This window comes from Magnolia sinica, chromosome 5 (assembly GCF_029962835.1).
Source record: "Magnolia sinica isolate HGM2019 chromosome 5, MsV1, whole genome shotgun sequence".
Lineage (NCBI taxonomy): Eukaryota > Viridiplantae > Streptophyta > Magnoliopsida > Magnoliales > Magnoliaceae > Magnolia > Magnolia sinica.
Window position 1 is genome coordinate 112,111,125 of NC_080577.1, and position 25,926 is coordinate 112,137,050.

The 25,926-nt window shown below is 37.5% G+C and overlaps 4 protein-coding genes across 5 annotated transcripts in view; all 4 read left to right on the forward strand.

The window, feature by feature from the left end:
- The window catches only part of LOC131246738 (large ribosomal subunit protein bL27c), an 82,795-nt gene that overhangs the window by 23,682 nt on the left and 33,187 nt on the right, over positions 1 to 25,926 (forward strand). The gene's annotated exons all lie outside the window — the stretch shown is intronic.
- LOC131246739 (cytokinin riboside 5'-monophosphate phosphoribohydrolase LOG1-like) lies at positions 5,186 to 5,836 on the forward strand. The gene is made up of 3 exons (XM_058247118.1): positions 5,186 to 5,321; positions 5,405 to 5,504; positions 5,586 to 5,836. Exons 1-3 carry the CDS (start codon positions 5,211 to 5,213, stop codon positions 5,672 to 5,674), a joined length of 300 nt encoding a protein of 99 aa, XP_058103101.1. The 5' UTR covers positions 5,186 to 5,210; the 3' UTR covers positions 5,675 to 5,836.
- Positions 5,720 to 7,977, forward strand: LOC131247160 (PI-PLC X domain-containing protein At5g67130-like). Its single transcript, XM_058247593.1, has 5 exons — positions 5,720 to 5,734; positions 5,920 to 6,019; positions 6,096 to 6,428; positions 6,974 to 7,248; positions 7,413 to 7,977. Exons 1-5 carry the CDS (start codon positions 5,720 to 5,722, stop codon positions 7,512 to 7,514), a joined length of 825 nt encoding a protein of 274 aa, XP_058103576.1. The 3' UTR covers positions 7,515 to 7,977.
- Positions 8,061 to 25,926, forward strand: part of LOC131247162 (uncharacterized) — a 38,658-nt gene continuing 20,792 nt past the window's right edge. The window contains exons 1-2 of the mRNA XM_058247594.1: positions 8,061 to 8,366; positions 8,457 to 8,525. Coding sequence (XP_058103577.1) covers positions 8,061 to 8,366; positions 8,457 to 8,525 — 375 coding nt within the window. The remainder of the gene's footprint in view (positions 8,367 to 8,456; positions 8,526 to 25,926) is intronic.

The window sequence follows — 25,926 nt, forward strand, 5'->3', positions numbered from 1 at the left end:
ACGACAAGAAATAGTGGAGATTTAGTGACCATAGCTGAAACATTTATATGGCCATAAAAGTTTTTTAACGGTATAATATTTGGGTGTTTGCACTTTATCTGAGTGAAAATGACCTTATAAACAGCTTAGATGACATATAAACAGCAAGGTGGAGTCTAGGAAGGTTTCAACATAAGCATTCCTTTCCCCATTGTTTCATCTCCTATGGCCCACTTTAGCTCTGGATCCCCCTCATTTTTAGTAGCATGTCTTAAAATGAGGTTGAAAAACGGATGGATGGGTTTGATTTCTCACAAACATTGCAGTAGGCTCACTCAGAATCCTCACGCAGGAACTATCCCTTGGCGGGAAATCTGTGTCCTTTGAAACCTGCGCGGTACTACCCCGCTTGTTCGGAGCTCGGGTAGGCGGAGGCTCTGAGGGCCACTGAGGGGCCGCCATGATGTATGACTCTTATCCACACCGTACATACTCTTTTCATATCATTCTAGAATACAGAACCCAAAATAACACATATTCAATTCTCAAGAGGACCACACCATTTAGGGTTGTACACGAACCAAGCTAGTCGGATTAACTTGCTCGACTCGGTCCCACCCGGAACTGAGTTCGGGTCGGGACGAACCATTTTCTTCGGCCCGAAATTGAGTTTGGGCCGAGTTTGGATAGGTTCCAGTTCGGCCTGACTCGGCCAGACCCGACCCGACTCGACTTATATATATATTCCTAAATTCTTACTCAGTTACCCTAACCATTTACAGCAATTCAGGCCGTCCAAATCGTGGGTCCCTTTGTAGATTGACCGGACCGAGCCGGGTTGAGCCTAGTTCGACTCGGTTCGGCCCGATGTACACTCCTGAAAAGCAGCGGTGCTAAGAATGCTAACCGTTGAAATCTTCTTAGGGCCCACTTTGTAGTTTATTTTCCATCCAATCCCTTAACATGGTCATATACATCAGGATGAAGTTAAAAATAAAAAAATCATCTTGATACGAAACTTCCGTGGTCACTAAGAATTTTTCAATGGTAGAAATTTAATATCCACCATGTGGCCCATTTAAGAATTTTATCTTCTGTATTTTTGGGATAATATTCCAAAATAATATGAAAAAATGGATGAATAGTGTGGATAAAGTTCATACATCACAGTATCCAGTGTGCCCTGTAGGAGCCTCCCCTGTCCCGAGGTGGCGGCAATACTTAATCCGCTCGCAAGTTTGAATTACGCGGATTTCCTGCTAAAGCTTTCGCAGCTGCGCTGGAAACCGAGGTGGAGCCCACCGTGATGTTTGCAAGGAATCCACTCCGTCCATCCGTTTTCTGAGCTCATTTTCGAATTTCAAACGAAAATTGAGCAGGATTCAAGACTCAAATGTGGCGTACTAAAAGAGAAGGTTGTTAGGAAATTTCACACCGTTGAAACCTTCCTGGGTCGACAGTGATGTTCACATGCAATCTATACCGTTCATAACTGGGATTAGCTGAAAACACAAATATTAAAATGATTCAAAACTTCTGTGGCCCACGAATATTTCAACTGTGGACGTTCAATTCTCACGTCATCGGCCACTTAAGCAATGGATCCGGTTCATTTATTCTATAATAATCTAAAAATAACACAAAAAACGGATGAACGGGGTGGATTTCTCATAAACATCGCAGTGGGCCCCACCTGGATTCCCAAGCGCAGGAACTTCCTGCGAAAGGCTTTCGCAAGAAATCCGCGTCCAGTTTCAAACCCATATCAACGTAACGGTAACAGCCAGGCGCCAGCATACAGTTCGAATTTCACCGGATACTTCTCTCGGCCCCCATCGTTCTCTCTCCCTCTCTCCTTGGACAGTTTCTTAACCTATAAGAAATCCGTGTCCAGTTTCAAACCCATATCAACGTAACGGTAACAGCCAGGCGCCAGCATACAGTTCGAATTTCACCGGATACTTCTCTCGGCCCCCATCGTTCTCTCTCCCTCTCTCCTTGGACAGTTTCTTAACCTATAAGAAATCCGCGTCCAGTTTCAAACCCATATCAACGTAACGGTAACAGCCAGGCGCCAGCATACAGTTCGAATTTCACCGGATACTTCTCTCGGCCCCCATCGTTCTCTCTCCCTCTCTCCTTGGACAGTTTCTTAACCTATGTTGCTCAATCACCTTGGATACAGAGAGGGAAAATCAAAGAAAATGTATTCTTTGATAAGGAAATGGATAGGGAGAAGTATGAGCATGTTCTTGAAGCGTCTTCTCTGAAGAAAGACTTGGAGGTTCTATCAGAAGTATGTTTTATTTTTTCCTCTGGATTTTGTTATATTTTCACATTACATCCCTGAAATTAACAAGTAGTGCAATATATTTGAGAAAATTTTAGAACCAGTTCTTTTGGTTAGATCCTGTTTCATTTACCTTCTTTCGTGATCTTAGAACCAGTTCTAAAACCCAGACCCAACTCCTGGCTGTACGATCGGATTGGTTTTGGACAGGAACCTAACGGCTAGATTTGATGAAAAATCAATGATTAGAAAACCCCGAGAAGCTTTTCTAACCTTCTTTCTGAATGATTCACCGTTCATGTAAACCTATCTCTCGGTGATTGGAATTTCACTAATTGTGTCCCACTTCAGATGGGCCATTTCACCGGTGGAAATCCTTACTGTCTGAATGCTTGGATGCGTGAATCAACGGTTAGAATGCTGTTGTACTTGATGATCATATTCGATCATTTGCATAACCCAATATGGCCAAGTTATAGTGTGGAAATCACAAACGCCAGACAAAAACTACTTAACATATTGGAGTTTTGCAAATGGACATTAGTGTTTTCATAGATCAAGTGAGGAGAAACTGAAGCTTGTATAAATCACACTCACACATACGGATGCACCTGATTGGTTGGTAGGGCTGTCAATCCTCACCATTCAATTGTGAATAGGCCCCATCTTGCTTGGTCATGGATGAGCTTTGTAAATATAGCTTAATTTATTTTACAACATCTGTTTTTCTTTTCCATAAGGGACATTTGTGCATGTACAGCCATTCATCCTCCATGCCCCCTTGGCAAGAGATGGTTAACTGCTTCCAAAGGTGATGGAGTTCCCTAATTAGTCACAATTATGTAGTTGTAATTAAACAAATCTGACATGGAGGTCATGGAGCCAATATCCCAGTTTTTGGGCTACCCCCTGTCCAGATGGACACTCATATCGGTTCTGATAAATCTGAAGCAAATCTGGGCAAATGCATAAAAACCAAAAAACAAAATCAGGGCAGCACACTCACCCATGAGCCACACATCTACATTTGAGTGTGGACTGTTGAACTATTTCCTTTCCTTTTCTTTTTGAAAGATGAAGATGGATTCTTAAAGGATAAGCTCACTTGTATATTGCCATTGCATTGTATGTTTAACTGCTGATGTATATTTGTTATTGTTTTCATTACAATACTCCTGCAAGACTGTTGTTGGGATTTCATTGCAGTACTCTTGCTGGTGTGATCAGTAAGAGCAGAGGACTCAAACCCGACCCATTTATCACATGGTTTGGGTTTGGGTCGGTCTTGAGTCAGGTCTTGGTTGAATATAGAAATTACAACTGAGTTTTCACATGAGTAATGTTCCAAATGATATAATTGCTGCTGACTATCAACTAACAATTACTACCCATATATAGCTAATTCAATCGCATTTGGATCTTGCAATAACCAAGCTGGCCAAACGGCATTGGCCTACTGTAGGTTCGAATTTGAAGCGTCAAATGATTGCTACAAGACCTTAGATGTGCTTGCCATGTTTCGTTCTCAAGGTTTGATCTGTTACCGTTTCTCATCTTTTATACATTAGTGGAAAGTTTCTATAAATCAAAGTTGTGGTTGTTGAAGTGGAATATTGGTCCATTGGATGTGCCCCATATGGTTCGTGATTTGCACTTTGCTGCAACACTTGATTGAAGGCTTGGCGGGCTGTAAACGACGACACCCACATCGACTTTCCTCCAATGCTCAGCAATGGAGCTGAAAATCACTAAAAATAGAGCAGGAAAAATATTCAGTAGTCCATTCAGACTAATGAAGCACAAACAACCTAATTGTAATTAACCTTCCTCAGCATTCAAATTGAGGAACCATGCTCCAAATTGCAATTGCATTACTTTCAAGTTGGATTTGAAAAGAATCTATCTGTAATTTGCGGGCTACTTTCTCATCATGAATACTAGGAAATTGGGATTTCATTAAAATACTGTTTTTGTCAAAGGTATTTTGTTTTGCCATTTGTATCTAAATGTGAATTCTTTTCTTGTTTTCGTTGTCATTTTGTTATTTGTCATTTCTTCCATTCCCGTTTCAATTTCTAAAAAAGCATCTTTTAGTGGATGGTTCGTAATTACCTTGAATTAGCACCATTTATCCTGCTGAGATTTGTTTTTCCTTTTGTCATGCTCAATAATGTATTTAGACTCAAACTGTCCTTGTAGGGAACCTTTTGGAGAATTGAATTCCATTGTGGGGGGCAGAAGCTAATCATTCTTGTAAGCTAAATCTCATCCTGTGCACCCTGTACTAATTTATCTCTACCTTTCATGGTTGCTTAAATGCTCTAGAATTAAGTTTGACAATTGGGCTTCTACCCATGTTTGCATGTGTGGACACATTGGAAGTCATCACACAAACTATTTTACTCCTTGATGTGATGATCAGGTGTCATTTGATCAGGCATGGTACTATTTCTTTTGGATCCGGATCAAACTATTTGTCTTCTTGGTTTTTCTCAACAGATTGTGAAGAGAATAAAAGCTTGTTGGTTTTTTTTTTTGGTAGGTTTTTATAATATATTTTTTTTGATACATAGGTTTTTATAATATTAATGCTAAATATTGGCATGTGTGCATGTCTTGCTTTTTAGACATTTGAATCCTGTAATCGCAACTGGGGCATTAATCATATTGGCATGTGTGCATGTCTTGCTTTTTAGACATTTGAATCCTGTAATCGCGACTAGGGCATTGATCATTTCATCGTCACTTTATTTTCTCCTCAAGGTTTTGTTACTCTTTCTATCAACCTTTATCATTGTTTCCTTGACAAAGAAAATAAAAATTTTCATAAATGTTGGTTGAAAGAAAGGAGCTGAGTTTCTCACTCTTTTCTCACTCGTTTCATAAAGGAGGAGGACATGTTCTAGGGTGAGAAAAGCCAACACAATCATAAAAGAAAGGAATGATTTTTGATATGGGTTTTGTTTTTCATTGGATTAATGAACGTTTTTCGACCTTTTCTTTGATGGTTTTTCTTTGTAGGATCATACCGAAGACTCTCATGTGCAAAGAAGTAAGTAGATATGCCTTTCTTCTCTTGCTTCTTTCAACTATTCTCATTTTCTTATGCTGCTGAAAGATGTTCTTTAATGGCAGATTACAGGAGAAACAGAAAGAGAGCTGAAACTAGTGGCCAGCATGCATCAAAGGAAGGCAAAGATGTCCCGCCATTCCGATGCTTTCATCGCATTACTAGGTTCTATTCTTCTTCTCTCAATAACCCATTTAATTAGATTCCTAAAGCCTTCAGGTTTTCTTATTTCCTTTCCTATTTCAGGTGGGTATGGAACCTTAGAAGAGCTCTTGGAAGTCATCACCTGGGCTCAGCTAGGAATCCATAATAAACCCGTAAGCAATCTCTACTAACAGAAAATCACATACACGCAACATAGAAATACTTGTATCTTGAAGATGGGATATCTGTATGTATGTGTAGGTGGGTCTTCTTAGATAGAAGATATGATTTACATGCTCGCTACTATATAATGTTCATGAACAAGATGTCCATCTTAACAAATATATAATTATTTTTGCAAAAAGAAAAAAGTGAACGAAAAAAAAGATACGGTTATTTTTTTAATTGCTGCTATTTATACTCTGAATTATTGCAGAAGGATGTTAGAGGGGTGATGCCTGACATGTACGACTTCAACAATCACATTTGGTTGTGCCACTTCTTTGGAGGCCAAATGCTACAATTTAATAGCATTCATAAGTCGCAGCTGATTCCTTTTTATATAAATCTAATGAAATGATTGAATTCTGATTAACCTATCTGATTAACAACAACCTGCTATCAATGTGCTGAAAGAAATTCAAGTGTTCCTTGATGCCAACCCTTTGGAGATCATTACAATCTTCATAGAAGATTATGTCACATCACCTCACGGCCTAACTAAGGTATTCAATGCCGCCAGCCTTAGGAAATTTTGGTTTCTGGTATCAGGGATGCCTAAAAATGGGCAGGATTGGCCCATCATCGATGATATGATTAGTAAGAACCAGCGTTTGTTGGTATTCACCTCAAAATCAGCCAAGGAGGCTTCTGAAGGCATTGCCTATGAGTGGAGATACATTGTAGAAAACCAATGTAAGCCCTGTTTTCTCTCCTTTCATAAATGTATATCCCATGCAGATCTTGCAATAGATAGATGGATGTTTTTTTTTTTTTTTTTTTTTTTTTAATGTAGAAATTTAGTACATGCTTTGCTAAGCCCACATGCATCCATCACTGATGTTAGAGCCCTGCATAACATGGGACCTGCTAGGTAGATAATGTGGCCTGAGAATCAGGCTTTTACACTCATTGGGCAGGCCACGTGCTTTAGTTGAATGTGGACTCCTGGTAATTCTTTTAAAATGTTCATTGTTCTTTTTTTAAATGTGTGTTCCACCTGACGAGTGAACTGGCGTGATTTTCGGGCCTGGTTATTTATTAGCGTGGACCGCTTGATGCATGCTCTAATGCTTTCCGCAGGTTGGCGAATGCGGCCTCATGAGGAGGTCTGCACTGTTAATGAAATTCAGTAAAAATATAAAATTTCTGTGTTTTCTCCTTGAATCAATTTGCTTTTGGAGATAAAATGAAGTTGATATAAAATACATCAGAATAGGAAGCATTGTCCAATTTAAATTTCTGATGCATAGGAGTATAAACATGTGAAGCTATCATTGATTCTCTTTTTATTGGTTTTGGTGATTGGGCTGAAACTGCAGATGGTGACAGTTGGATGAAGGCGAGTTCTTATCCTAATCGTGCGGAATCATCTCCCATGAACACAACAACAAGATCCCTTGTTTTAGAGAACTATTTCCTTGACAATCCTAATTTAGCGACAACTTGTAAGGACAACTCAGCTCCACTTACTAGCATGACCGGTACATGCCATGAAGCAGTAGGAAAACGATGGCCCAACTTCATTGCTGTCGATTTCTACCAGGTAATGCATGAGATCTCACTTTCATTAAAGATGGAAATGGAAACATGATAAAGAATTGTGTTTCTTTTATATGCATTTGGGTCTTTGTTCAAGGATTTTTTATTTTTTTTATTTTTAAATTCTTTAGTACATGTGCCTATTTGTATGTGGATCTTGTGTTGCAGAGAAGTGATGGAGGGGGAGCCCCACAAGCCCCACCGGATAATCCTAGCCATCCGTTTTTTCTCTTTCTTTCTTTCTTTCTTTCTTTCTTTTTGGACTTTTGAGTATAAAAACATGTATGCTTTGGGATGAGTCACTGTCTGCCTAGTTGGTTTCATTTGTTGTTGAATTGCACACTGAAACCGAGTTTTAAGAACCTTGCTTCTAGCTGAGGGGAAACAGTATAAGAACCATAGACTTGGTCCGTCTTGATACATGTAAGAGTATTTTAGAAGTTTCAATTTTTTTGTTGACTCCTGACTCACTTTATAGTTTATACTACCAGATGTATTGTAGATTGTTTTTTTCTCTCCATTTTACTCTTTGAATGTAGTGGTTATTAATCACTGGTTATTTTCCTAGGCCCATTCCAGATAGTAAATCACTGTCTTATGTCTAACTTTTCAATCATTTCCTATTGGTTCCAAAGGCAGGAGAAAGCTTTTCTTATATTTTCTGAGTTGAGCATTTCTGCTGGCTAGGCTGATGCTAGGCCTTTTTATTGGCTATGCGCTTGCAGGTAATTTCAGAGAATTACCAAGTTCTCTGACAATCACTTTACTATATTTTTTCTGGGTGCAATCTGCAGGCAGAAGCACTTAGATAAACAAATGGGGGCCCTATTCTTACCAATAATTGCTGCCATACTTCTAATCTTTGGAGAAGGTTCTGGTAGGGATTCTAGTGGCACTAACCCAGATCAAGTTCTCTTTCATGGAATCATTCCTGTTTTAGTTGCTTCTGTGCTCTCTGGTTTGGCTTCTTCTCTCTGTCAGTGGGCTTCTCAGGTTAGACTCCTTTACATTCCTCCATTTTCTCCATTTTCTTCTATCCTTTATATATTGTTTCCTTTTGGTGCAAGTGAAGAAACACAACTCATGCTTTATGACTGTGGAAATGTCTATAGTTGGAAGCCTGTCAGTGGGCTTCTCAGGTTAGACTCCTTTACATTCCTCCATTTTCTCCATTTTCTTCTATCCTTTCTATATTGTTTCCTTTTGGTGCAGGTGAAGAAACACAGGTCATGCTTCATGACTGTGGAAATGTCTATAGTTGGAACCTGTGCTTATTGGCAAGTATGTCTAAGTCTCCAGATGGAGAAGCCATCAGACAACATGGTTTTTTAAATGGTTGGACCGCATTGACTGTGGTAATTGTCTCCTCTATCTGATTTTCTCCTTGAAATACCATTTGATCCTTGGCCTAGGGATACTTACTGTGTAAGCCTTGAATTTGTACAAGTGGGGCTTGTGGTTCAGTCTTTGAGACCATTGCTATGATGGGACGCACAGTGGATGGACCATGCCCCAAATATAGCAAGATTGGGAAGACCCACTAACCCAAATTTGGCATTTTCTGTTGAATTTAGATTGCCACTCTAGTTCTTTCTTAGCCATCTATCTGAGGACACTACATGCTTAGACCAAGGATCATATGATTTCTTAATTTTCTGGTGCATTTAGGGGTCATTTGGATGCCTAGAAGTTTTGTTAGTTGTCAAGGGTTTACAAGCAACCCCACTTAAAGGTGGTGTTTGGACAGAAAATTTCACCTGTAAGCGAGTTAAAAGCTGTAAGTCACTCACAACTTTTTTAGTGCATTTGAAATCCTAAGCAAAAGAAGTGATTTCACTTGTATGCAACTTACACCTGAAACTCACTCTCAAGCGTAATGTCTTTCTGGTCTGCGTTCTCTTCATTTTCAACTGCATGATAGATTATGCTTGCCTCTCATAGGTTAATTTAAAACTTTTAAAATCAATCTATCTGTCACTTCAATCGCCCAGTTACTTTTAGCTGTACGTGGGCTATGTTTTCATCATGTGCTCTTACATTGTCTTGCTTGAACATGTGTCTCCGCTCCTCAAGCTTCATTCTGAATTCCTTCACATCGCTAGAATTTGGCTGATTACAAAAAGTCAGTCATTATAATGCACACAACATTACAGCCAGATTTTTTGGATTTTGCTGAATAATAATAAGATTCTTTGGAAGATATTGAGAAGAGAGTCAAGAGCGCAGAAAAAAAATAAAAATAATCATATAATATATGAGAATTGTCCCACAATCATATCTTTCATTAAAGGCAGTGAGAAAACTAATTAGAAATGGAAGCTAAGGGAATAAAACAGATAGAATAGAAGAGATGGAAGATTTCCAATTCAGACAAATTTAAAGCACTTTCAAAAGAAAATTAGTGGTTGCTTGAAAATAGAGAAAGAGTATGCATAATGCAACATGAGTACACGGCACATGATATGTACCATTAGATTATAATTCCAACTAAAAATTATAAAAAACATATGCTCATTGTGAAGATTTACAGAAAGGTTCTGTTCTGTTATCATTTCTTACTCAAAATTTTAGATTTCATAGTAATAGGTTGCATCTGTCCTGACCTGCCAGTTTGATTGAAATTCTGAATTTTCTGCTTCTTTGTATTTAATAAGTCATTGTGAATTTTGTTTGAAATTTTATCTCCTTAGTCCACTATATGATTTTTCAATTTTCCTCACAACATCAGATCTTCACTTATACGAGAAGAAATCAATTTTCCGATACATGCTTTTGTTTTCAGGAGTAACATGGCGCGGAAGAATCTACTAACGCTATTTAATGGAAATTCTAATACTAACATCTAATTGGGTTGTTGTTGACACATGCAGTTTTTAATCTGACCATAGCTTGTTTGTGTGTTTTGTGGGGGTTAAGAGACACGAGCCATCTATAGCGTGTAGCATTATTACGTAGCCTAAAAGATGATTAATTTAAAAATAGGACAAATATAATAAATGCTGAAAAAAAGAAAAAAATATATAAATATGAAAAAAAGGAAGGACAAATATAAATATTCCTAAAAGATGATTAATTTTATTATTTATAAGCATCTTCAAACAAGTTATTAGTTATCATTTTTCAAAAGCCTATCCACATATATAAGCCAAATCAAATAATTAGCACATCAACAACTTTCTAATCAAGCCACTTTAATTAATAATGTCTGATGAAACCACAAGTCATAATTATGAAAAGAAATAAAAATCTCATAGGTTAAAATTATCAAGTACAATGCAAGTGTCACATTCCTCAACATCAGATACAAAGAAAACGTGAAGAAAATAAAATAATAAAAAAATACATTATAGCTTACGCTACGCGCTACATATCTATAGGATACGCTACGACCCCTATAGTGTACATTTATGTGATTAAGGACGCTACGTAGCGCTACAATCACATTACGCAACGTAGTGTACGCTATCGCTACACTACGGGCGCTATTTGAAGCACTGGTTTTTATACATGGTTTTGTTTTTAGGAGTAATTTGGCGCAGAAGAATCTACGTTAACGTTATTATGTAGCTTAAAAGATGATTAATTTAAAAATAGGATAAATATAATAAATGCTGAAATATATATATACATATATATATATATATATATGTGTATATATATATGAAAAAAAAGGAAAAAAAAATATAAATATTCCTAAAATATGATTAATTTTATTATTTATAAGCATCTTCAAACAAGTTATTAGTTATCATTTTTCAAAGCCTATCCACATATATAAGTCAAATCAAATATTTAGCACATTAAAAACTTACTAATCAAGCCACTTTAATTAATAATGTCTGACGAAACCACAAGTCATGATTATGAAAAGAAATAAAATTCTTATTGGTTAAAATTATCAAGTACAATACAAGTGTCGCATTCCTCAACTTTAGATACAAAGAAAACGTGAAGAAAATAAAATAGTAAAAAAATACGTTATATCTTACGCTACGGACGCTACGCGCTACATATCTGTAGCGTACGCTACGACCCCTTTATTGTATATTTATGCGATTGAGGACGCTACATAGCGCTACAATCACGCTACGCAATGTAGTGTACGCTACCGCTATACTACAGGCGATATTTGAAACACTGGTTTTTATACATGGTTTTGTTTTGGCGCAGAGGAATATACTAACATTATTTAATAGAAATTCTAATACTAACATCTAATTGGGTTGTTGTTGACACATGCAATTTTTAATTCGATCGCAGCTTTTTTGTGTGTTTTGTGGAGATTGAGAGACACGAGCCATATAAATTCTACTACCAATATCTAATTAGTTTAGTTTTTATACATGCTTTTGATTTCAGGAGTAACATGGTGCTGAAGAATCTACTAACGCTATTTAATGGAAATTCTAATGCTAACTTCTAATTGTTTTATTTTTGACAAGTGCAGTTTTTAATTCGATGACAACTTGTTTGTGTGTTTTGTGGGGATTGAGAGACACGAGCAATCTAAATTCTACTAGTAATATCTAATTAGCTTAGTTTTTATACTTGTTTTTCTTTTTTCCAGGAGTAACATGGCGTGGAAGAATCAACTAATGCTATTTAATAGAAATTCTAAGACTAACATCTAATTTGGTTGTCATTGACACATGCAGTTTTTAATCCTACCACAGATTGTTAGTTTATTTTGTGGGGAATGAGAGACACGAGTCATCTAAATTCTACTACTAGCTTACTTTTTATACATGCTTTTGTTTTCAGGAGGAACATGGGCAATGATGGTTAAATATGGAGCAATGTTGGTTAGATGTCCACATTGATGGGCAATGATGGTTAAATGTCCACATTGTGAGCCCGATTTTTGAGTTTGGGGCGTGACAATTTATACTTGTTTTTGTTTTCAGGAGTAACATGTCGCGAAAGAATCTACTAGCGCTATTTAATAGAAATTCTAATACTAACATCTAGTTTGGTTGTTAAATGACCATTCCTAGGGAGCAATATTGGTTAGATGACCACATTGATGGGCAATGATGGTTTAATGTCCACATTGTGAGCCCAGTGTCTGAGTTTGGGGCGTGACACTTTTTCTACTTGTTTTTATTTTCAGGTGTAACATATCGCGAAAGAATTTACTAACGCTATTCAATAGAAATTCTAATACTAACATCTAGTTTGGTTGTTAAATGGCCACTCCTAAGGAGCAATGTTGGTTGGATGTCCACATTGATGGGCAATGATGGTTAAATGTCCACATTGTGAGCCCAGTTTCCGAGTTTGGGGCGTGACAGTTTTTATACTTGCTTTTGTTTTCAGGAATAACATGTCGTGGAAGAATTTAGTAACACTATTTAATAGAAATTCTAATACTAACATCTAATTTGGTTGTTATTAACACATGTAATTTTTAATTCGACTATAGCTTGTTTGCGTATTTTGTGGGGATTGAGAGACACGAGACATTTAAATTATAGTAGTAATATCTAATTAGCTTAGTTTTTATACTTGCTTTTGTTTTTAGGAGTAACATGGCGTGGAAGAATCTACTAACTATAGTTAATGGAAATTCTAATGCTAACATCTAATTGTGTTGTTTTTAACATGTGATGGTTTTTATACTTGTTTTTGTTTTTAGGAGTAACATGTCGTGGAAGAATCTACTAACGCTATTTAACAAAAATTCTAATACTAACATCTAATTTAGTTGTTAAATGACCACTCCTAGAGAGCAATGTTGGTTAGATGTCCACATTAATGAGCAATGATGGTTAAATGTCCACATTGTGAGCCCGATTTTCGAGTTTGTAGCGTGACAGTTTTTATACTTGTTTTTGTTTTCAAGAGTAAGATATCGCGAAAGAATCTACCAACGCTATTTAATAGAAATTCTAATACGTTGGTTTGGTTGGTAAATGGCCACTCTTAGGGAGCAATGTTGGTTAGATGTCTACATTGATGGGTAATGATGGTTAAATGTCCACTGATATTTTACTTGTTTTGTTTTCAGCCAGTAAGATTCGCGAAGAATCTACAAGTATTTAATAGAAATTCAACTTGGTTTGGTTGGTAAATGGCCACTCTTAGGTAGTCATTGTTAAATGGCTACATTGATGGGTAATGATGGTTAAATGTCCACATTGTTGTCATGCGATCACTACAATGGTAGGTATTTTTTCAATATACGGTTATAATCATTCCAATACAAGTATACCCAAGATCACAGCAAGTATTCCTGAGAATAACAGAGGGCACACATCACAAAATCCACTAAGAATTTGAACTTTTACAATCATCCATAAGGTCCAAAAGGACATACATGAGATAAAAAGGAAAAGAGAGAAAGGTCGGCAACACTAGGGTCCTCAAATGCTCAGCTCTGCTCCACGCTCTGCTGCTAAGCTTATAGAAGCTTAGAGGGTGGTGTAGGTGTGTGATAATGGTACACAGAAGAGTAGTAGGAGATACAAGGAGAGAAGCATGATCAAAGAAAACATCACTAGCCTTACCCGGCTTACCATGAATATGATGCAAAAAGTACTGTCATACAAGGCAATGCATGAAGGGGCTTGTGCCAATGCTAATGCGATGCAAATAATGTCGGTGCTCATATCCAAACCATATGTCAAATGTTTCCAATCATAAGGAAATCAGCGGGGTCCATTACACTATTGAATGACTGCTGCACAGTCTAACGAGCATAAGAGACCTCACTACCTTGTGGACAACCAATCACCAACAAGGCGAAGGTAGCGGACCCATTTACAGCTAGTCAACTCAGCCTAGCAATGCCTCCTCTCGCCAGGTAGGTAAGGCTACACCCCCTACGAGTGGGAGCCTACTAGTATAAGGCCCTCGTGCGCTCATGTATTCCACACGGTCACGGCGTTGGAGCAGATCCTTGGTACCATGAAAGTTTTGGAAATCTCACCCATGGGCATCCTATGCACCCGGTATGCTCAAGTAATATTTCCGGTGTCCACACATGCGGCCATCCACAAATGTCCCTGTGGAGGCAAGGCCCTGATGAAGCAAGGGCGGTATCCTCATGAAATGCGATGCCAATGCATGAGTCGCACACACAGATTATGCACAAGTTTCAGGCACTCAATGTGCACAAGGGGAGAAACTCCATCCATGAATGACCACTATACAATGCAATCAATTCATACAGATGATGCATATGGGTCGCAATGATGTAAGTGTGCTACCTGAGGAATATGAAATCGTCTGTCCCAGGGAGGGTTAAGATCTAGGCACATCGACAGGTATTCTAAGAAGAAGAGAAGTCCTCTAGTGGGAGCCCAGTACTTTGGGATGACCCACAAACTAAGAGAGGAACGGTCCTAGCCAGGCCCAAGGTGGGCCTTTAACCACCTATAAGGGCCTCTATGGGCCTACCTTAGGGCCACCAAGGAGGACATCCAACCTCAACTGGGTCCCAAAAGGTAGCCTGCTACAGATGCAAAGAAAGGTCCAAGGCACAATCAATCCATGGCCTAGTGGGCCATACACTAAGCCCAAAAACAAAGGCAACCTGATGGGCCCTTAAGCAAGGTTAGGGCCCAAACATAAGGGTCATAGGTTCATTTATTGTGGTGGGCCTAATGGGCAGCCCATTATCCCAACATATGGGAAATCCTTAAATTTTTAACACATGTAAGTTGGGCCTCACATCTCGGCCCAAGTATGGATTTATTATAGTGGGCAAACAAGGGCCCAACTACTTGAGGATTTGGCCCATAAGGCCCATCACAATGACATGGTAAATATAGGACCCAAGGGTTCAATGGGCCTATCAAAAGTTCCAGCCCAACCAAGGCTATAAGGCCCATCCCAAATAGGATTCTTCTTGGGCTAGTCTCTTAGTCTAGTTTGGTTGTTAAATGGCCACTCTTAAGGAGCAATGTTGGTTAGATGTCCACATTGATGGGCAATGATGGTTAAATGTCCACATTGTGAGCTCGGTTTCCGAGTTTGGGGAGTGACAGTTTTTATACTTGTTTTTGTTTTCAGGATAACATGTCGCGGAAGAATCTACTAATACTATTTAATAGAAATTCTATTGCTAACATCTAATTTGGTTTTTAAATGGCCACTCCTAGGGAGCAATGTTGGTTAGATGTCCACATTGATGGGCAAGAATGGTTAAATGTCCACATTATGAGCCCGGTTTTCGAGTTTAAGGTGTGACAGTTTTTATACTTGCTTTTGTTTTCAAGAGTAACAAGTCGCGAAAGAATCTACTAACGCTATTTAATAGAAATTCTAATACTAACATCTAGTTTGGTTGTTAAATGGCCACTCTTAGGGAGCAATGTTGGTTAGATGTCCACATTGATGGGTAATGATGGTTAAATGTCCACATTGTGAGCTCGGTTTCCAAGTTTGGGGAGTGACAGTTTTTATACTTGTTTTTGTTTTCAGGAGTAATATGTCTCGGAAGAATCTATTAACGATATTTATGAGAAATTTTAATACTAATATCTACTTTGGTTGTTAGACCACTCCCAGGGAGCAATGGTTGTTAGATGTCCACATTGATGGGCAAGAATGGTTAAATGTCCACATTATGAGCCCGGTTTTCGAGTTTAGGGTGTAACAGTTTTTATACTTGCTTTTGTTTTCAGGAGTAACAAGTCGCGGAAGAATCTACTAACGTTATTTAACAAAAATTCTAATACTAACATCTAGTGTCGTTGTTAAATGGTCACTACTAGGGAGCAATGTTGGTTAGATGTCACATTGGTGGGCAATGATGGTTAAATGTCCACATTGTGAGCCCGATTTCCGAGTTTGGGGCGTGGGAGTTTTTATAATTGTTTTTGTTTTCAAGAGTAACATATCGCGGAAGAATCTACAAACGCTATTTAATAGAAATTCTAATACTAACATCTATTTTGGTTGTTAAATGGCTACTCTTAGGGAGCAATGTTGGTTAGATGTCCACATTGATGGGCAATGATGGTTAAATGTCCACATTGTTAGCCCGGTTTCCGAGTTTGGGGCGTGACAGTTTTTACAGTTATTTTTGTTTTCAAAAGTAACATATCGCGGAAGACTTTACTAATGCTATTTAATAGAAATTCTAATACTAACATCAAGTTTGGTTGTTAAATGGCCACTCCTAAGGAGCAATGTTGGTTAGATGTCAACATTGATGGCGATGATGGTTAAATGTCCACATTGTAGCTCTCTTTAGGGTTGGGGCGTGGCAGTTTTTATACTTGCTTTTGTTTTCGAGTAACATATCGCGGAAGAATCTACTAATTCTAATACTAACATCTATTTTGGTTGTTAAATAGTCACTCGTAGGGAGCAATGTTGGTTAGATGTCTGCATTGATGGGCAATGATGGTTAAATGTCCACATTATATGCCTGGTTTTCGAGTTTGGGGCGTGATAATTTTTATACTTTCTTTTGTTTTCGGGAGTAACACGTCGCGGAAGAATCTACAAACGCTACTTAATAGAAATTCTAATACTAACATCTATTTTGGTTGTTAAATGGCTTCTCTTTGGGAGCAATGTTGGTTAGATGTCCACATTGATGGGCAATGATGGTTAAATGTCCACATTGTTAGCCCGGTTTTTGCGTGTGAGTTTTTATACTTGCTTTTGTTTTCGGGAGTAACATGTGGAAGAATCTACTAACGCTATTTATTTAATAGAAATTCTAATACTAACATCTAATTTGGTGTTAAATGGCCACTCTAGGAGCAATGTTGGTTAGATGTCACATTGATGGGCAATGATGGTTAAATGTCCACATTGTGAGCTCGTTTTAGAGTTTGGGGCGTGAGTTTTTATACTTGCTTTTTGTTTTCGGAGTAACATGTCGCGGAAGAATCTCTTATTTAATAGAAATTCTAATACTAACATCTATTGTTTGGTTGTTAAATGGCCACTCTTGGGGCAATGTTGGTTAGATGTCCACATTGATGGGCAATGATGGTTAAATGTCCACATTGTGAGCCCGGTTTCCGAGTTTGGGGCGTGACAGTTTTTATAATTGTTTTTGTTTTCATGAGTAATATATCGTGGAAGAATCTACTAAAGGTATTTAATAGAAATTCTAATACTAACATTTAGTTTGGTTGTTAAATCGCCACTCCTAGGGAGCAATGTTGGTTAGATGTCCACATTGATGGGCAATGATGGTTAAATGTCCACATTGTGAGCCCGGTTTATGAGTTCGGGGCGTGACGGTTTTTGTACCTGCTTTTGTTTACAGGAATAACATGTCGCGGAAGAATCTACTTACACTATTTAATAGAAATTCTAATACTAACATCTAGTTTGGTTGTTAAATGGTCACTCTTAGGAGAAATGTTGGTTAGATGTCCACATTGAATGGCAATGATGGTTAAATGTCCACATTGTGAGCCGGTTTCGAGTTTGGGGCGTGACAGGTTTTATACATGTTTTGGTTCTTTGTGGGCCACTCCTAGGGAGCAATGTTGGTTAGATGTCTACATTGATGGGCAATGATGGTTAAGTGTCCACATTGTGAGCCCGGTTTCCAAGTTTGAGGCGTAACAATTTTTATACTTGCTTTTGTTTTTAGGAGTAACATGTTGGGGAAGAATTTACTAACTCTATTTAATAGAAATTATAACACTAACATCTAGTTTGGTTGTTAAATGGCCACTCCCGGGGAGCAATGTTGATTAGAGGTCCACATTGATGGGCAATGATGGTTAAATGTCCACATTGTGAGTCCGGTTTCCAATTTTGGAGCGTGATAGATTTTATACTTGCCTTTGTTTTCAGAAGTAACATGTTGTGGGAGAATCTACTAACGATATTTAATAGAAATTCTAATGCTAACATCTAGTTTGGTTGTTAAATGGCCACTACCTAGGAGCAATGTTGGTTAGATGTCCACATTAATGGGCAATGCTGGATAAATGTACACAATGTGAGCTCGGTTTCCGAGTTTGGGGCGTAGCAGTTTTTATACTTGCTTTTGTTTTTAGGAGTAACTTGTTGCGGAAGAATCTACTAATGCTATTTAATAGAAATTCTAATATTAACATCTAGTTTGGTTTTTAATTAGCTACTCCTAGGGAGCAATGTTGGTTAGATGTCCACATTGATAGGCAATGATGGTTAAATGTCCACATTGTGAGCCCAGTTTTTGAGTTTGGGGCGTGACAGTTTTTATACTTGTTTTTGTTTTCAGGTGTAACATATCGCGGAAGAATTTACTAATGCTATTCAATAGAAATTCTAATACTAACATCTAGTTTGGTTGTTAAATGGCCACTCCTAGGGGGCAATGTTGGTTAGATGTCCACATTGATGGGCAATGATGGTTAAATGTCCACATTGTGAGCCCAGTTTCCCAGTTTGGTGTGTGATAGTTTTTATACTTGCTTTTGTTTTCAGGAGTAACATGTCATGGAAGAATCTACTAACGCTATTTAATAGAAATTCTCATACTAACATCTATTTTGATTGTTAAATGGCTACTCTTAAGGAGCAATGTTGGTTAGATGTCCACATTGATTGGGAATGCTGGTTAAATGTACACTTTGTGAGCCAGATTTCCAAGTTTGGGCGTGACAATTTTTATAATTGTTTTTGTTTTCAAGAGTAAGATATCGTGGAAGAATCTACTAACGTTATTTAATATAAATTCGAATACTAATATTTAATTTGGTTGTTAAATGGCCACTCCTAGGGTGCAATGTTGGTTAGATGTCCACATTGATGGACAATGATGGTTAAATGTCAGCATTGTGAGCCCAGTTTCCTTAGGCCTTTGTTAGGCCCATTCTCATCCTTCTCTAATTGGGTTGACCCTAATCATTGGGCCCCATTGATAATTACATGATCCATCTATTCTTATTTGGTTGTTAAATGGCCACTCTTAGGGAGCAATGTTGGTTAGATGTCCACATTGATGGGCAATGATGGTTAAATGTCCACATCGTGAGCCCGGTTTCCGAGTTTGGTGCGTAATAGTTTTTAGACTTGCTTTTATTTTACGTTGTAACATGTCGTGGAAGAATCTACTAACGCTATTTAATAGAAATTCTCTTGCTAACATCTATTTTGGTTGTTAAATGGCCATTCTCAGGGAGCAATGTTGGTTAGATGTCCACATTGATGGGCAATGATGGTTAAATGTCCACATTGTGAGCCCGGTTTCCGAGTTTAGGGCATGACAGTTTTTAAACTTGTTTTTGTTTTCAGGTGTAACGTATCGCGGAGGAATTTACTAACGCTATTTAATAGAAATTCTAATACTTACATTTAGTTTGGTTGTTAAATGGCCACTCTTATGAAGCAATGTTGGTTAGATGTCCACATTGATGGGCAATGATGGTTAAATGTCCACATTGTGAGCTCGGTTTTCAAGTTTAGGGCGTGACAGTTTTTATACTTGTTTTCGTTTTCAGGTGTAACATGTCACGGAAAAATCTACTAACGTTATTTAATAGAAATTCTAATACTTACATCTAGTTAGGTTGTTAAATGGCCACTCCTGGGGGCACTGTTGGTTAGATGTCCACATTGATGGGTAATGATGGTTAAATGTCCACATTGTGAGCCGGGTTTCGGGGGGTGACAATTTTTATACTTGTTTTTGTTTTTTAACATGTCGTGGAAGAATCTGAAATTCTAATACTATCATCTAATTTATTTGTTAAATGGCCACTCCTAGGGGGCAATGTTGGTTAGATGTCACATTGATGGCGATGATGGTTAAATGTCCACATTGTGAGCCTGGTTTTGAGTTTGGGACGTGAGAAAAGTTAGTATCAGAGAGGAGTATCATGTCGTAGAAAAATATACTAACGATATCTAATAGAAATTCTAATACTAACATCTAGTTTGGTTGTTAGATGGCTACTGCTAGGGAATAATGTTTGTTGTTCACATTAATGGGCAATGATGGTTAAATGTTTACATTGTGATTCCGGTTTCCAAGTGCGGGGCGTGACAATTTTTATATTTGCTTTTGTTTTCATGAGTAACATGTCGCGGAAGAATCTACTAACGCTATTTAATGGAAATTCTAATAATGCTAATATCAAGTTTGGTTGTTAAATGGTCATTCCTTGAAAGCAATGGTTGTTAGATATCTACATTGATAGGCAATGATGGTTAAATGTCCACATTGTGAGCCCAGTTTTCGAGTTTTGGGTGTTACAGTTTTTATACTTGTTTTTTTTTTTTCCAGGAGTAACATGTCGTGGAAGAATCAACTAACGCTATTTAATAGAAATTCTAATACTAACATCTAATTTAGTTGTTAAATGGCCACTCCTTGGAGCAATGTTGGTTGGATGTTCACATTGATGGGCAATGATGGTTAAATGTCCCCATTGTGAGCCCGGTTTCCGAGTTTGGGGCGTGAAAGTTTTTATGCTCGCTTTTGTTTTCCTGAGTTACATGTCGCTGAAGAATATAATAATGCTATTTAATAGAAATTGTAATACTAACATGTAATTTGGTTGTTAAATGGCCACTCCTAAGGAGCTATGTTGGTTAGATGTCCACATTAACGGGCAATGATGGTTAAATGTCCACATCGTGAACTTAGTTTCCGAGTTTGGTGCGTGACAGTTTTTATACATGCTTTTGTTTTCGGGAGTAACATGTCGCGGAAGAATCTACTAATGTTATTTAATAGAAATTCTCATACTAACATCTATTTTGGTTGTTAAATGGCCAATCTTAGGGAGCAATGTTGGTTAGATGTCCACATTGATAGGCAATAGTGGTTAAATGTCTACATTGTAAGCCCGGTTTCCGAGTTTGGGGCATGACAGTTTTTATAATTGTTTTTGTTTTCAAATGTAAGATATCGCAAAAGAATTTACTAACGCTATTTAATAGAATTTCTAATACTAACATCTAATTTGTTTGTTAAATGGCCAATCCTAGTGAGCAATGTTGGTTAGATGTACACATTGATGGGCAATTGTGGTTAAATGTCCACATTGTGAGCCCGGTTTCTGAGTTTGGTAGGTGATAGTTTTTATACTTACTTTTGTTTTCAGGAGTAACATATCGCAGAAGAATCTACTAACGCTATTTAATAGAAATTCCCATACTAATATCTAATTTAGTTGTTAAATGGCCACTCCTAGGGGGCAATGTTCGTTACATGTCCACATTGATGGGCAATGATGGTTAAATGTCCACATTGTGATCTCGGTTTTTGTGTTTGGGGCGTGACGCTTTTTATACTTGTTTTTGTTTTCAGGTGTAACATACCGTAGAAAAATTTACTAACGCTATTCAATAGAAATTCTAATACTAACATCTATTTTGGTTGTTAAATGGCCACTCTTAGGGAGCAATGTTGGTTAGATGTCCACATTGATGGGCAATGATGGTTAAATGTCCACATTGTGAGCCTGGTTTACGAGTTTGGGGTGTGACAGTTTTTATACTTGTTTTTGTTTTCAGGTTTAACATATCGCGGAAGAATTTACTAACGCTATTCAATAGAAATTCTAATACTAACATCTAGTTAGGTTGTTAAATGGCCACCCTTAGGGGGCAATGTTGGTTAGATTTCCACATTGATGGGCAATGATGGTTAAATATCCACATTGTGAGCCCGGCTGCCGAGTTTGGGGCGTAACAGTTTTTATACTTGTTTTTGTTTTCAGGTGTAACATATCGCGGAAGAATTTACTAACGCTAGAAATTCTAATACTAACATCTAGTTTGATTTTTAAATGGCCACTCCTAGAGAGAAATGTTGGTTCAATGTCCACATTGATGAGTAATGATGGTTAAATGTCCACATTGTGAGCCCGGTTTCGAGTTTGGGGCGTGACAGTTTTTATACTTGCTTTTGTTTTCAAGAGTAACATGTCGCGGAAGAATCTACTAATGCTATTTAATAGAAATTCTCATACTAACATCTATTTTGGTTGTTAAATGGCCACTCTTAGGGAGCAATGTTGGTTAGATGTCCACATTGATGGGCAATGATGGTTAAATGTCCACATTGTGAGCCCGGTTTTCGAGTTTGGGGCATCACAGTTTTTATACTTGTTTTTTATTTTAGGAGTAAAATACACGGAAGAATCTACTAACCCTATTTAATAGAAATTCTATTACTAATATCTAATTTGGTTGTTAAATGGCCACTCCTAGTGAGCCATGTTGGTTAGATGTCCACATTGATGGGCAATGATGGTTAAATGTCCACATTGTGAGCCCAGTTTCTGAGTTCGGGGTGTGATAGTTTTATACTTGCTTTTGTTTTAAGGAGTAACATATGGTGGACTAATACTAACATATAGTTTTGTTGTTAAATGGGGGCAATGTTGGTTAGATGTCCACATTGATGGGCAATGATGGTTAAATGTCCATATTTGAAGCCCGGTTTCCGAGTTTGGGGCGTGATAATTTTTCTACTTGCTTTTGTTTTCAGGACTAACATATCGTGGAAGAATTTACTCATGCTATTCAATAGAAATTCTAATACATCTAGTTTGGTTGTTAAATGGCCACTCCTATGGGGCAATGTAAGTTAGATGTCCACATTGATGGGCAATGATGGTTAAATGTTCACATTGTGAGCCCGGTTTCTGAGTTTAAGGTGTGACAGTTTTTATACTTCCTTTTGTTTTCAAGAGTAACAAGTCACGAAAGAATCTACTAACGCTATTTAATAGAAATTCTAATACTAACAACTAGTTTGGTTGTTAAATGGCCACTCTTAGGAAGCAATGTTGGTTAGATGTCCACATTGATGGGCAATGATGGTTAAATGTCCACATTTTGAGCCCGGTTTCCGAGTTTGGGCCGTGACAATTTTTATACTTACTTTTTTTTGCAGGAGTAACATGTCGTGGAAGAATCTTCTAACTTTATTTAATAAAAATTCAAATACTAACATCTATTTTGGTGGTTAAATGGCCACTCCTATGGAGCAATGTTGGTTAGATGTCCACATTGATGGGCAATGATGGTTAAATGTCCACATTGTGAGCCCAGTTTCCGAGTTTGGGGCGTGACAGTTTTTATAATTGTTTTTGTTTTCAGGAGTAACATTTCGCGGGAGAATGTCCACATTGCTATTTAATAGAAATTCCAATACTAACATCTATTTTGGTTGTTAAATGGCCACCACTAGGGAGCAATGTTGGTTAGATGTCCACATTGATGGGCAATGATGGTTAAATGTCCACATTGTAAGCCCGGTTTCCGAGTTTTGGGTGTGACAATTTTTATACTTGCTTTTGTTCTCAGGAGTAACATGTCGGGGAAGAATTTACTAATGCTATTTAATAGAAATTGTAATAGTAACATCTAGTTTGGTTGTTAAATGCCCACTCCTAGGGAGCAATGTTGGTTAGATGTCCGCATTGATGGGCAATGATGGTTAAATGTCCACATTGTGAGCCCGGTTTCCGAGTTTAAGGCGCGACAGTTTTTATACTTGCTTTTGTTTTCAGGAGTAACATGTCGCGGAAGAATCTATTAACGCTATTTAATAGAAATTCTAATACTAACAATTAGTTTGGTTGTTAAATTTTTTTTAAGGAGTAATATGTCGTGGAAGAATCTATTATCGTTATTTAATAGAAATTCTAATACTAACATATAGTTTTGTTGTTAAATGGCCACTCGTAGGGGGTAATGTTGGTTAGATGTCCACATTGATGGGCAATAATGGTTAAATGTCCATATTTGAAGCCCAGTTTCTGAGTTTGGGGCGTGACAATTTTTCTACTTGCTTTTGTTTTCAGGACTAACATGTCACGGAAGAATCTAATAGTGCTATTTAATAGAAATTCTAATACTAACATCTAGTTTGGTTGTTAAATGGCCACTCATAGGGAGCAATGTTGGTTAGATGTCGACATTGATGGGCAATGATGGTTAAAGGTCCATATTGTGAGCCTAGTTTCTGAGTTTGAGGCGTGACAGTTTTTATATTTGGTTTTGTTTTCAGGAGTAACATATCGCGGAAGAATCTACTAACGCTATTTAATAGAAATTATAATATTAACATCTAGTTTGGTTGTTAAATGGCCACTCTTAGGGAGCAATGTTGGTTAGATGTCCACATTGATGGGCAATGATGGTTAAATGTCCACATTGTGAGCCCGGTTTCCGAGTTTGGGGTGTGACAGTTTTTATACTTGCTTTTGTTTTCAGGAGTAACATGTCGTGGAAGAATCTACTAACGCTATTTAATAGAAATTCTAATACTAACATCTAGTTTGGTTGTTAAATGGCCACTCCTAGGGAGCAATGTTGGTTAGATGTCCACATTGATGGGCAATGATGGTTAAATGTCCACATTGTGAGCCCGGTTTTCGAGTTTGGGGCGTGACAGTTTTTATAATTATTTTTGTTTTCATGAGTAAAATATCGCGGAAGAATCTACTAACGCTATTTAATAGAAATTCTAATACTAACAACTAGTTTGGATGTTAAATGGCCACTCCTAGGGAGCAATGTTGGTTAGATATCCACATTGATGGGCAATGATGTTTAAATGTCCATATTGTGAGCCCGGTTTTTAAGTTGGGGCGCGACAACTTTTATACTTGCTTTTGTTTTCAGGAGTAACATGTCGTGGAAGAATCTACTAATGCTATTTATTAGAAATTCTCATACTAACACCTTGTTTGGTTGTTAAATGGTCATTTCTAGGGAGCAATGTTGATTAGATGTCCACATTGATGGGCAATGATGGTTAAATGTCCAAATGTGAACCTGGTTTTCGAGTTTGGGGCGTGACAGTTTTTGTACTTGCTTTTGTTTTCAGGAGTAACATGTCGCGGAAGAATCTACTAACGCTATTTGATAAAAATTTTAATACTAACTTCTAATTTGGTTGTTAAATGGCTATTCCTAGAGAGCAATGTTGGTTAAATGTCTATATTGATGGGCGATGATGGTTAAATGTCCACATTGTGACCTTTCCTTAGGCCTTTGTTAGGCCCATTCTCATTATTCTGAGTCAACCTAAATCATTGAGCCCCATTGATGTTGCATGGTTTATAATGTTAATATCAAGTTTGGCTGTTAAATGGCCACTTCTAGGGAGCAATGTTGCTTAGATGTCGGCATTAATGGGCAATAATGGTTAAATGTCCACATTGTGAGACCGGTTTCCGAGTTTGGGGTTTTTATACTTTCTTTTATTTTTCGGAGTAACATATCGCTGAAGAATCTACTAACGCTATTTAATAGAAATTCTAATACTAACATCTAGTTTAGTTGTTAAATAACCACTTATGGGGAGCAATGTTGGTTAGATGTCCACATTGATGGGCAATGATGGTTAAATGTACAGATTGTGAGCCCGATTTTCAAGTTTTGGGTGTGACAGTTTTTATAATTGTTTTTGTTTTCAGAAGTAACATATCGTGGAAGAATCTACTAACGCTATTTAATAAAAATTCTAATACTAACAACTAGTTTGGTTGTTAAATGGCTACTCCTATGGAGCAATGTTGGTTAGATGTCCACATTGATGGGCAATGATGGTTAAATGTCCACATTGTGAACCCGGTTTCCGAGTTTGGGGCTTGATAATTTTTATACAAGTTTTTTTTTTTTTAAGGAGTTACATGTTATGGAAGAATCTACTAACGTTATTTAATGGAAATTCTAATACTAACATCTTGTTTGGTTGTTAAATGGCAACTCTTAGGGAGCAATGTTGGTTAGATGTTTACATTGATGAGCAATG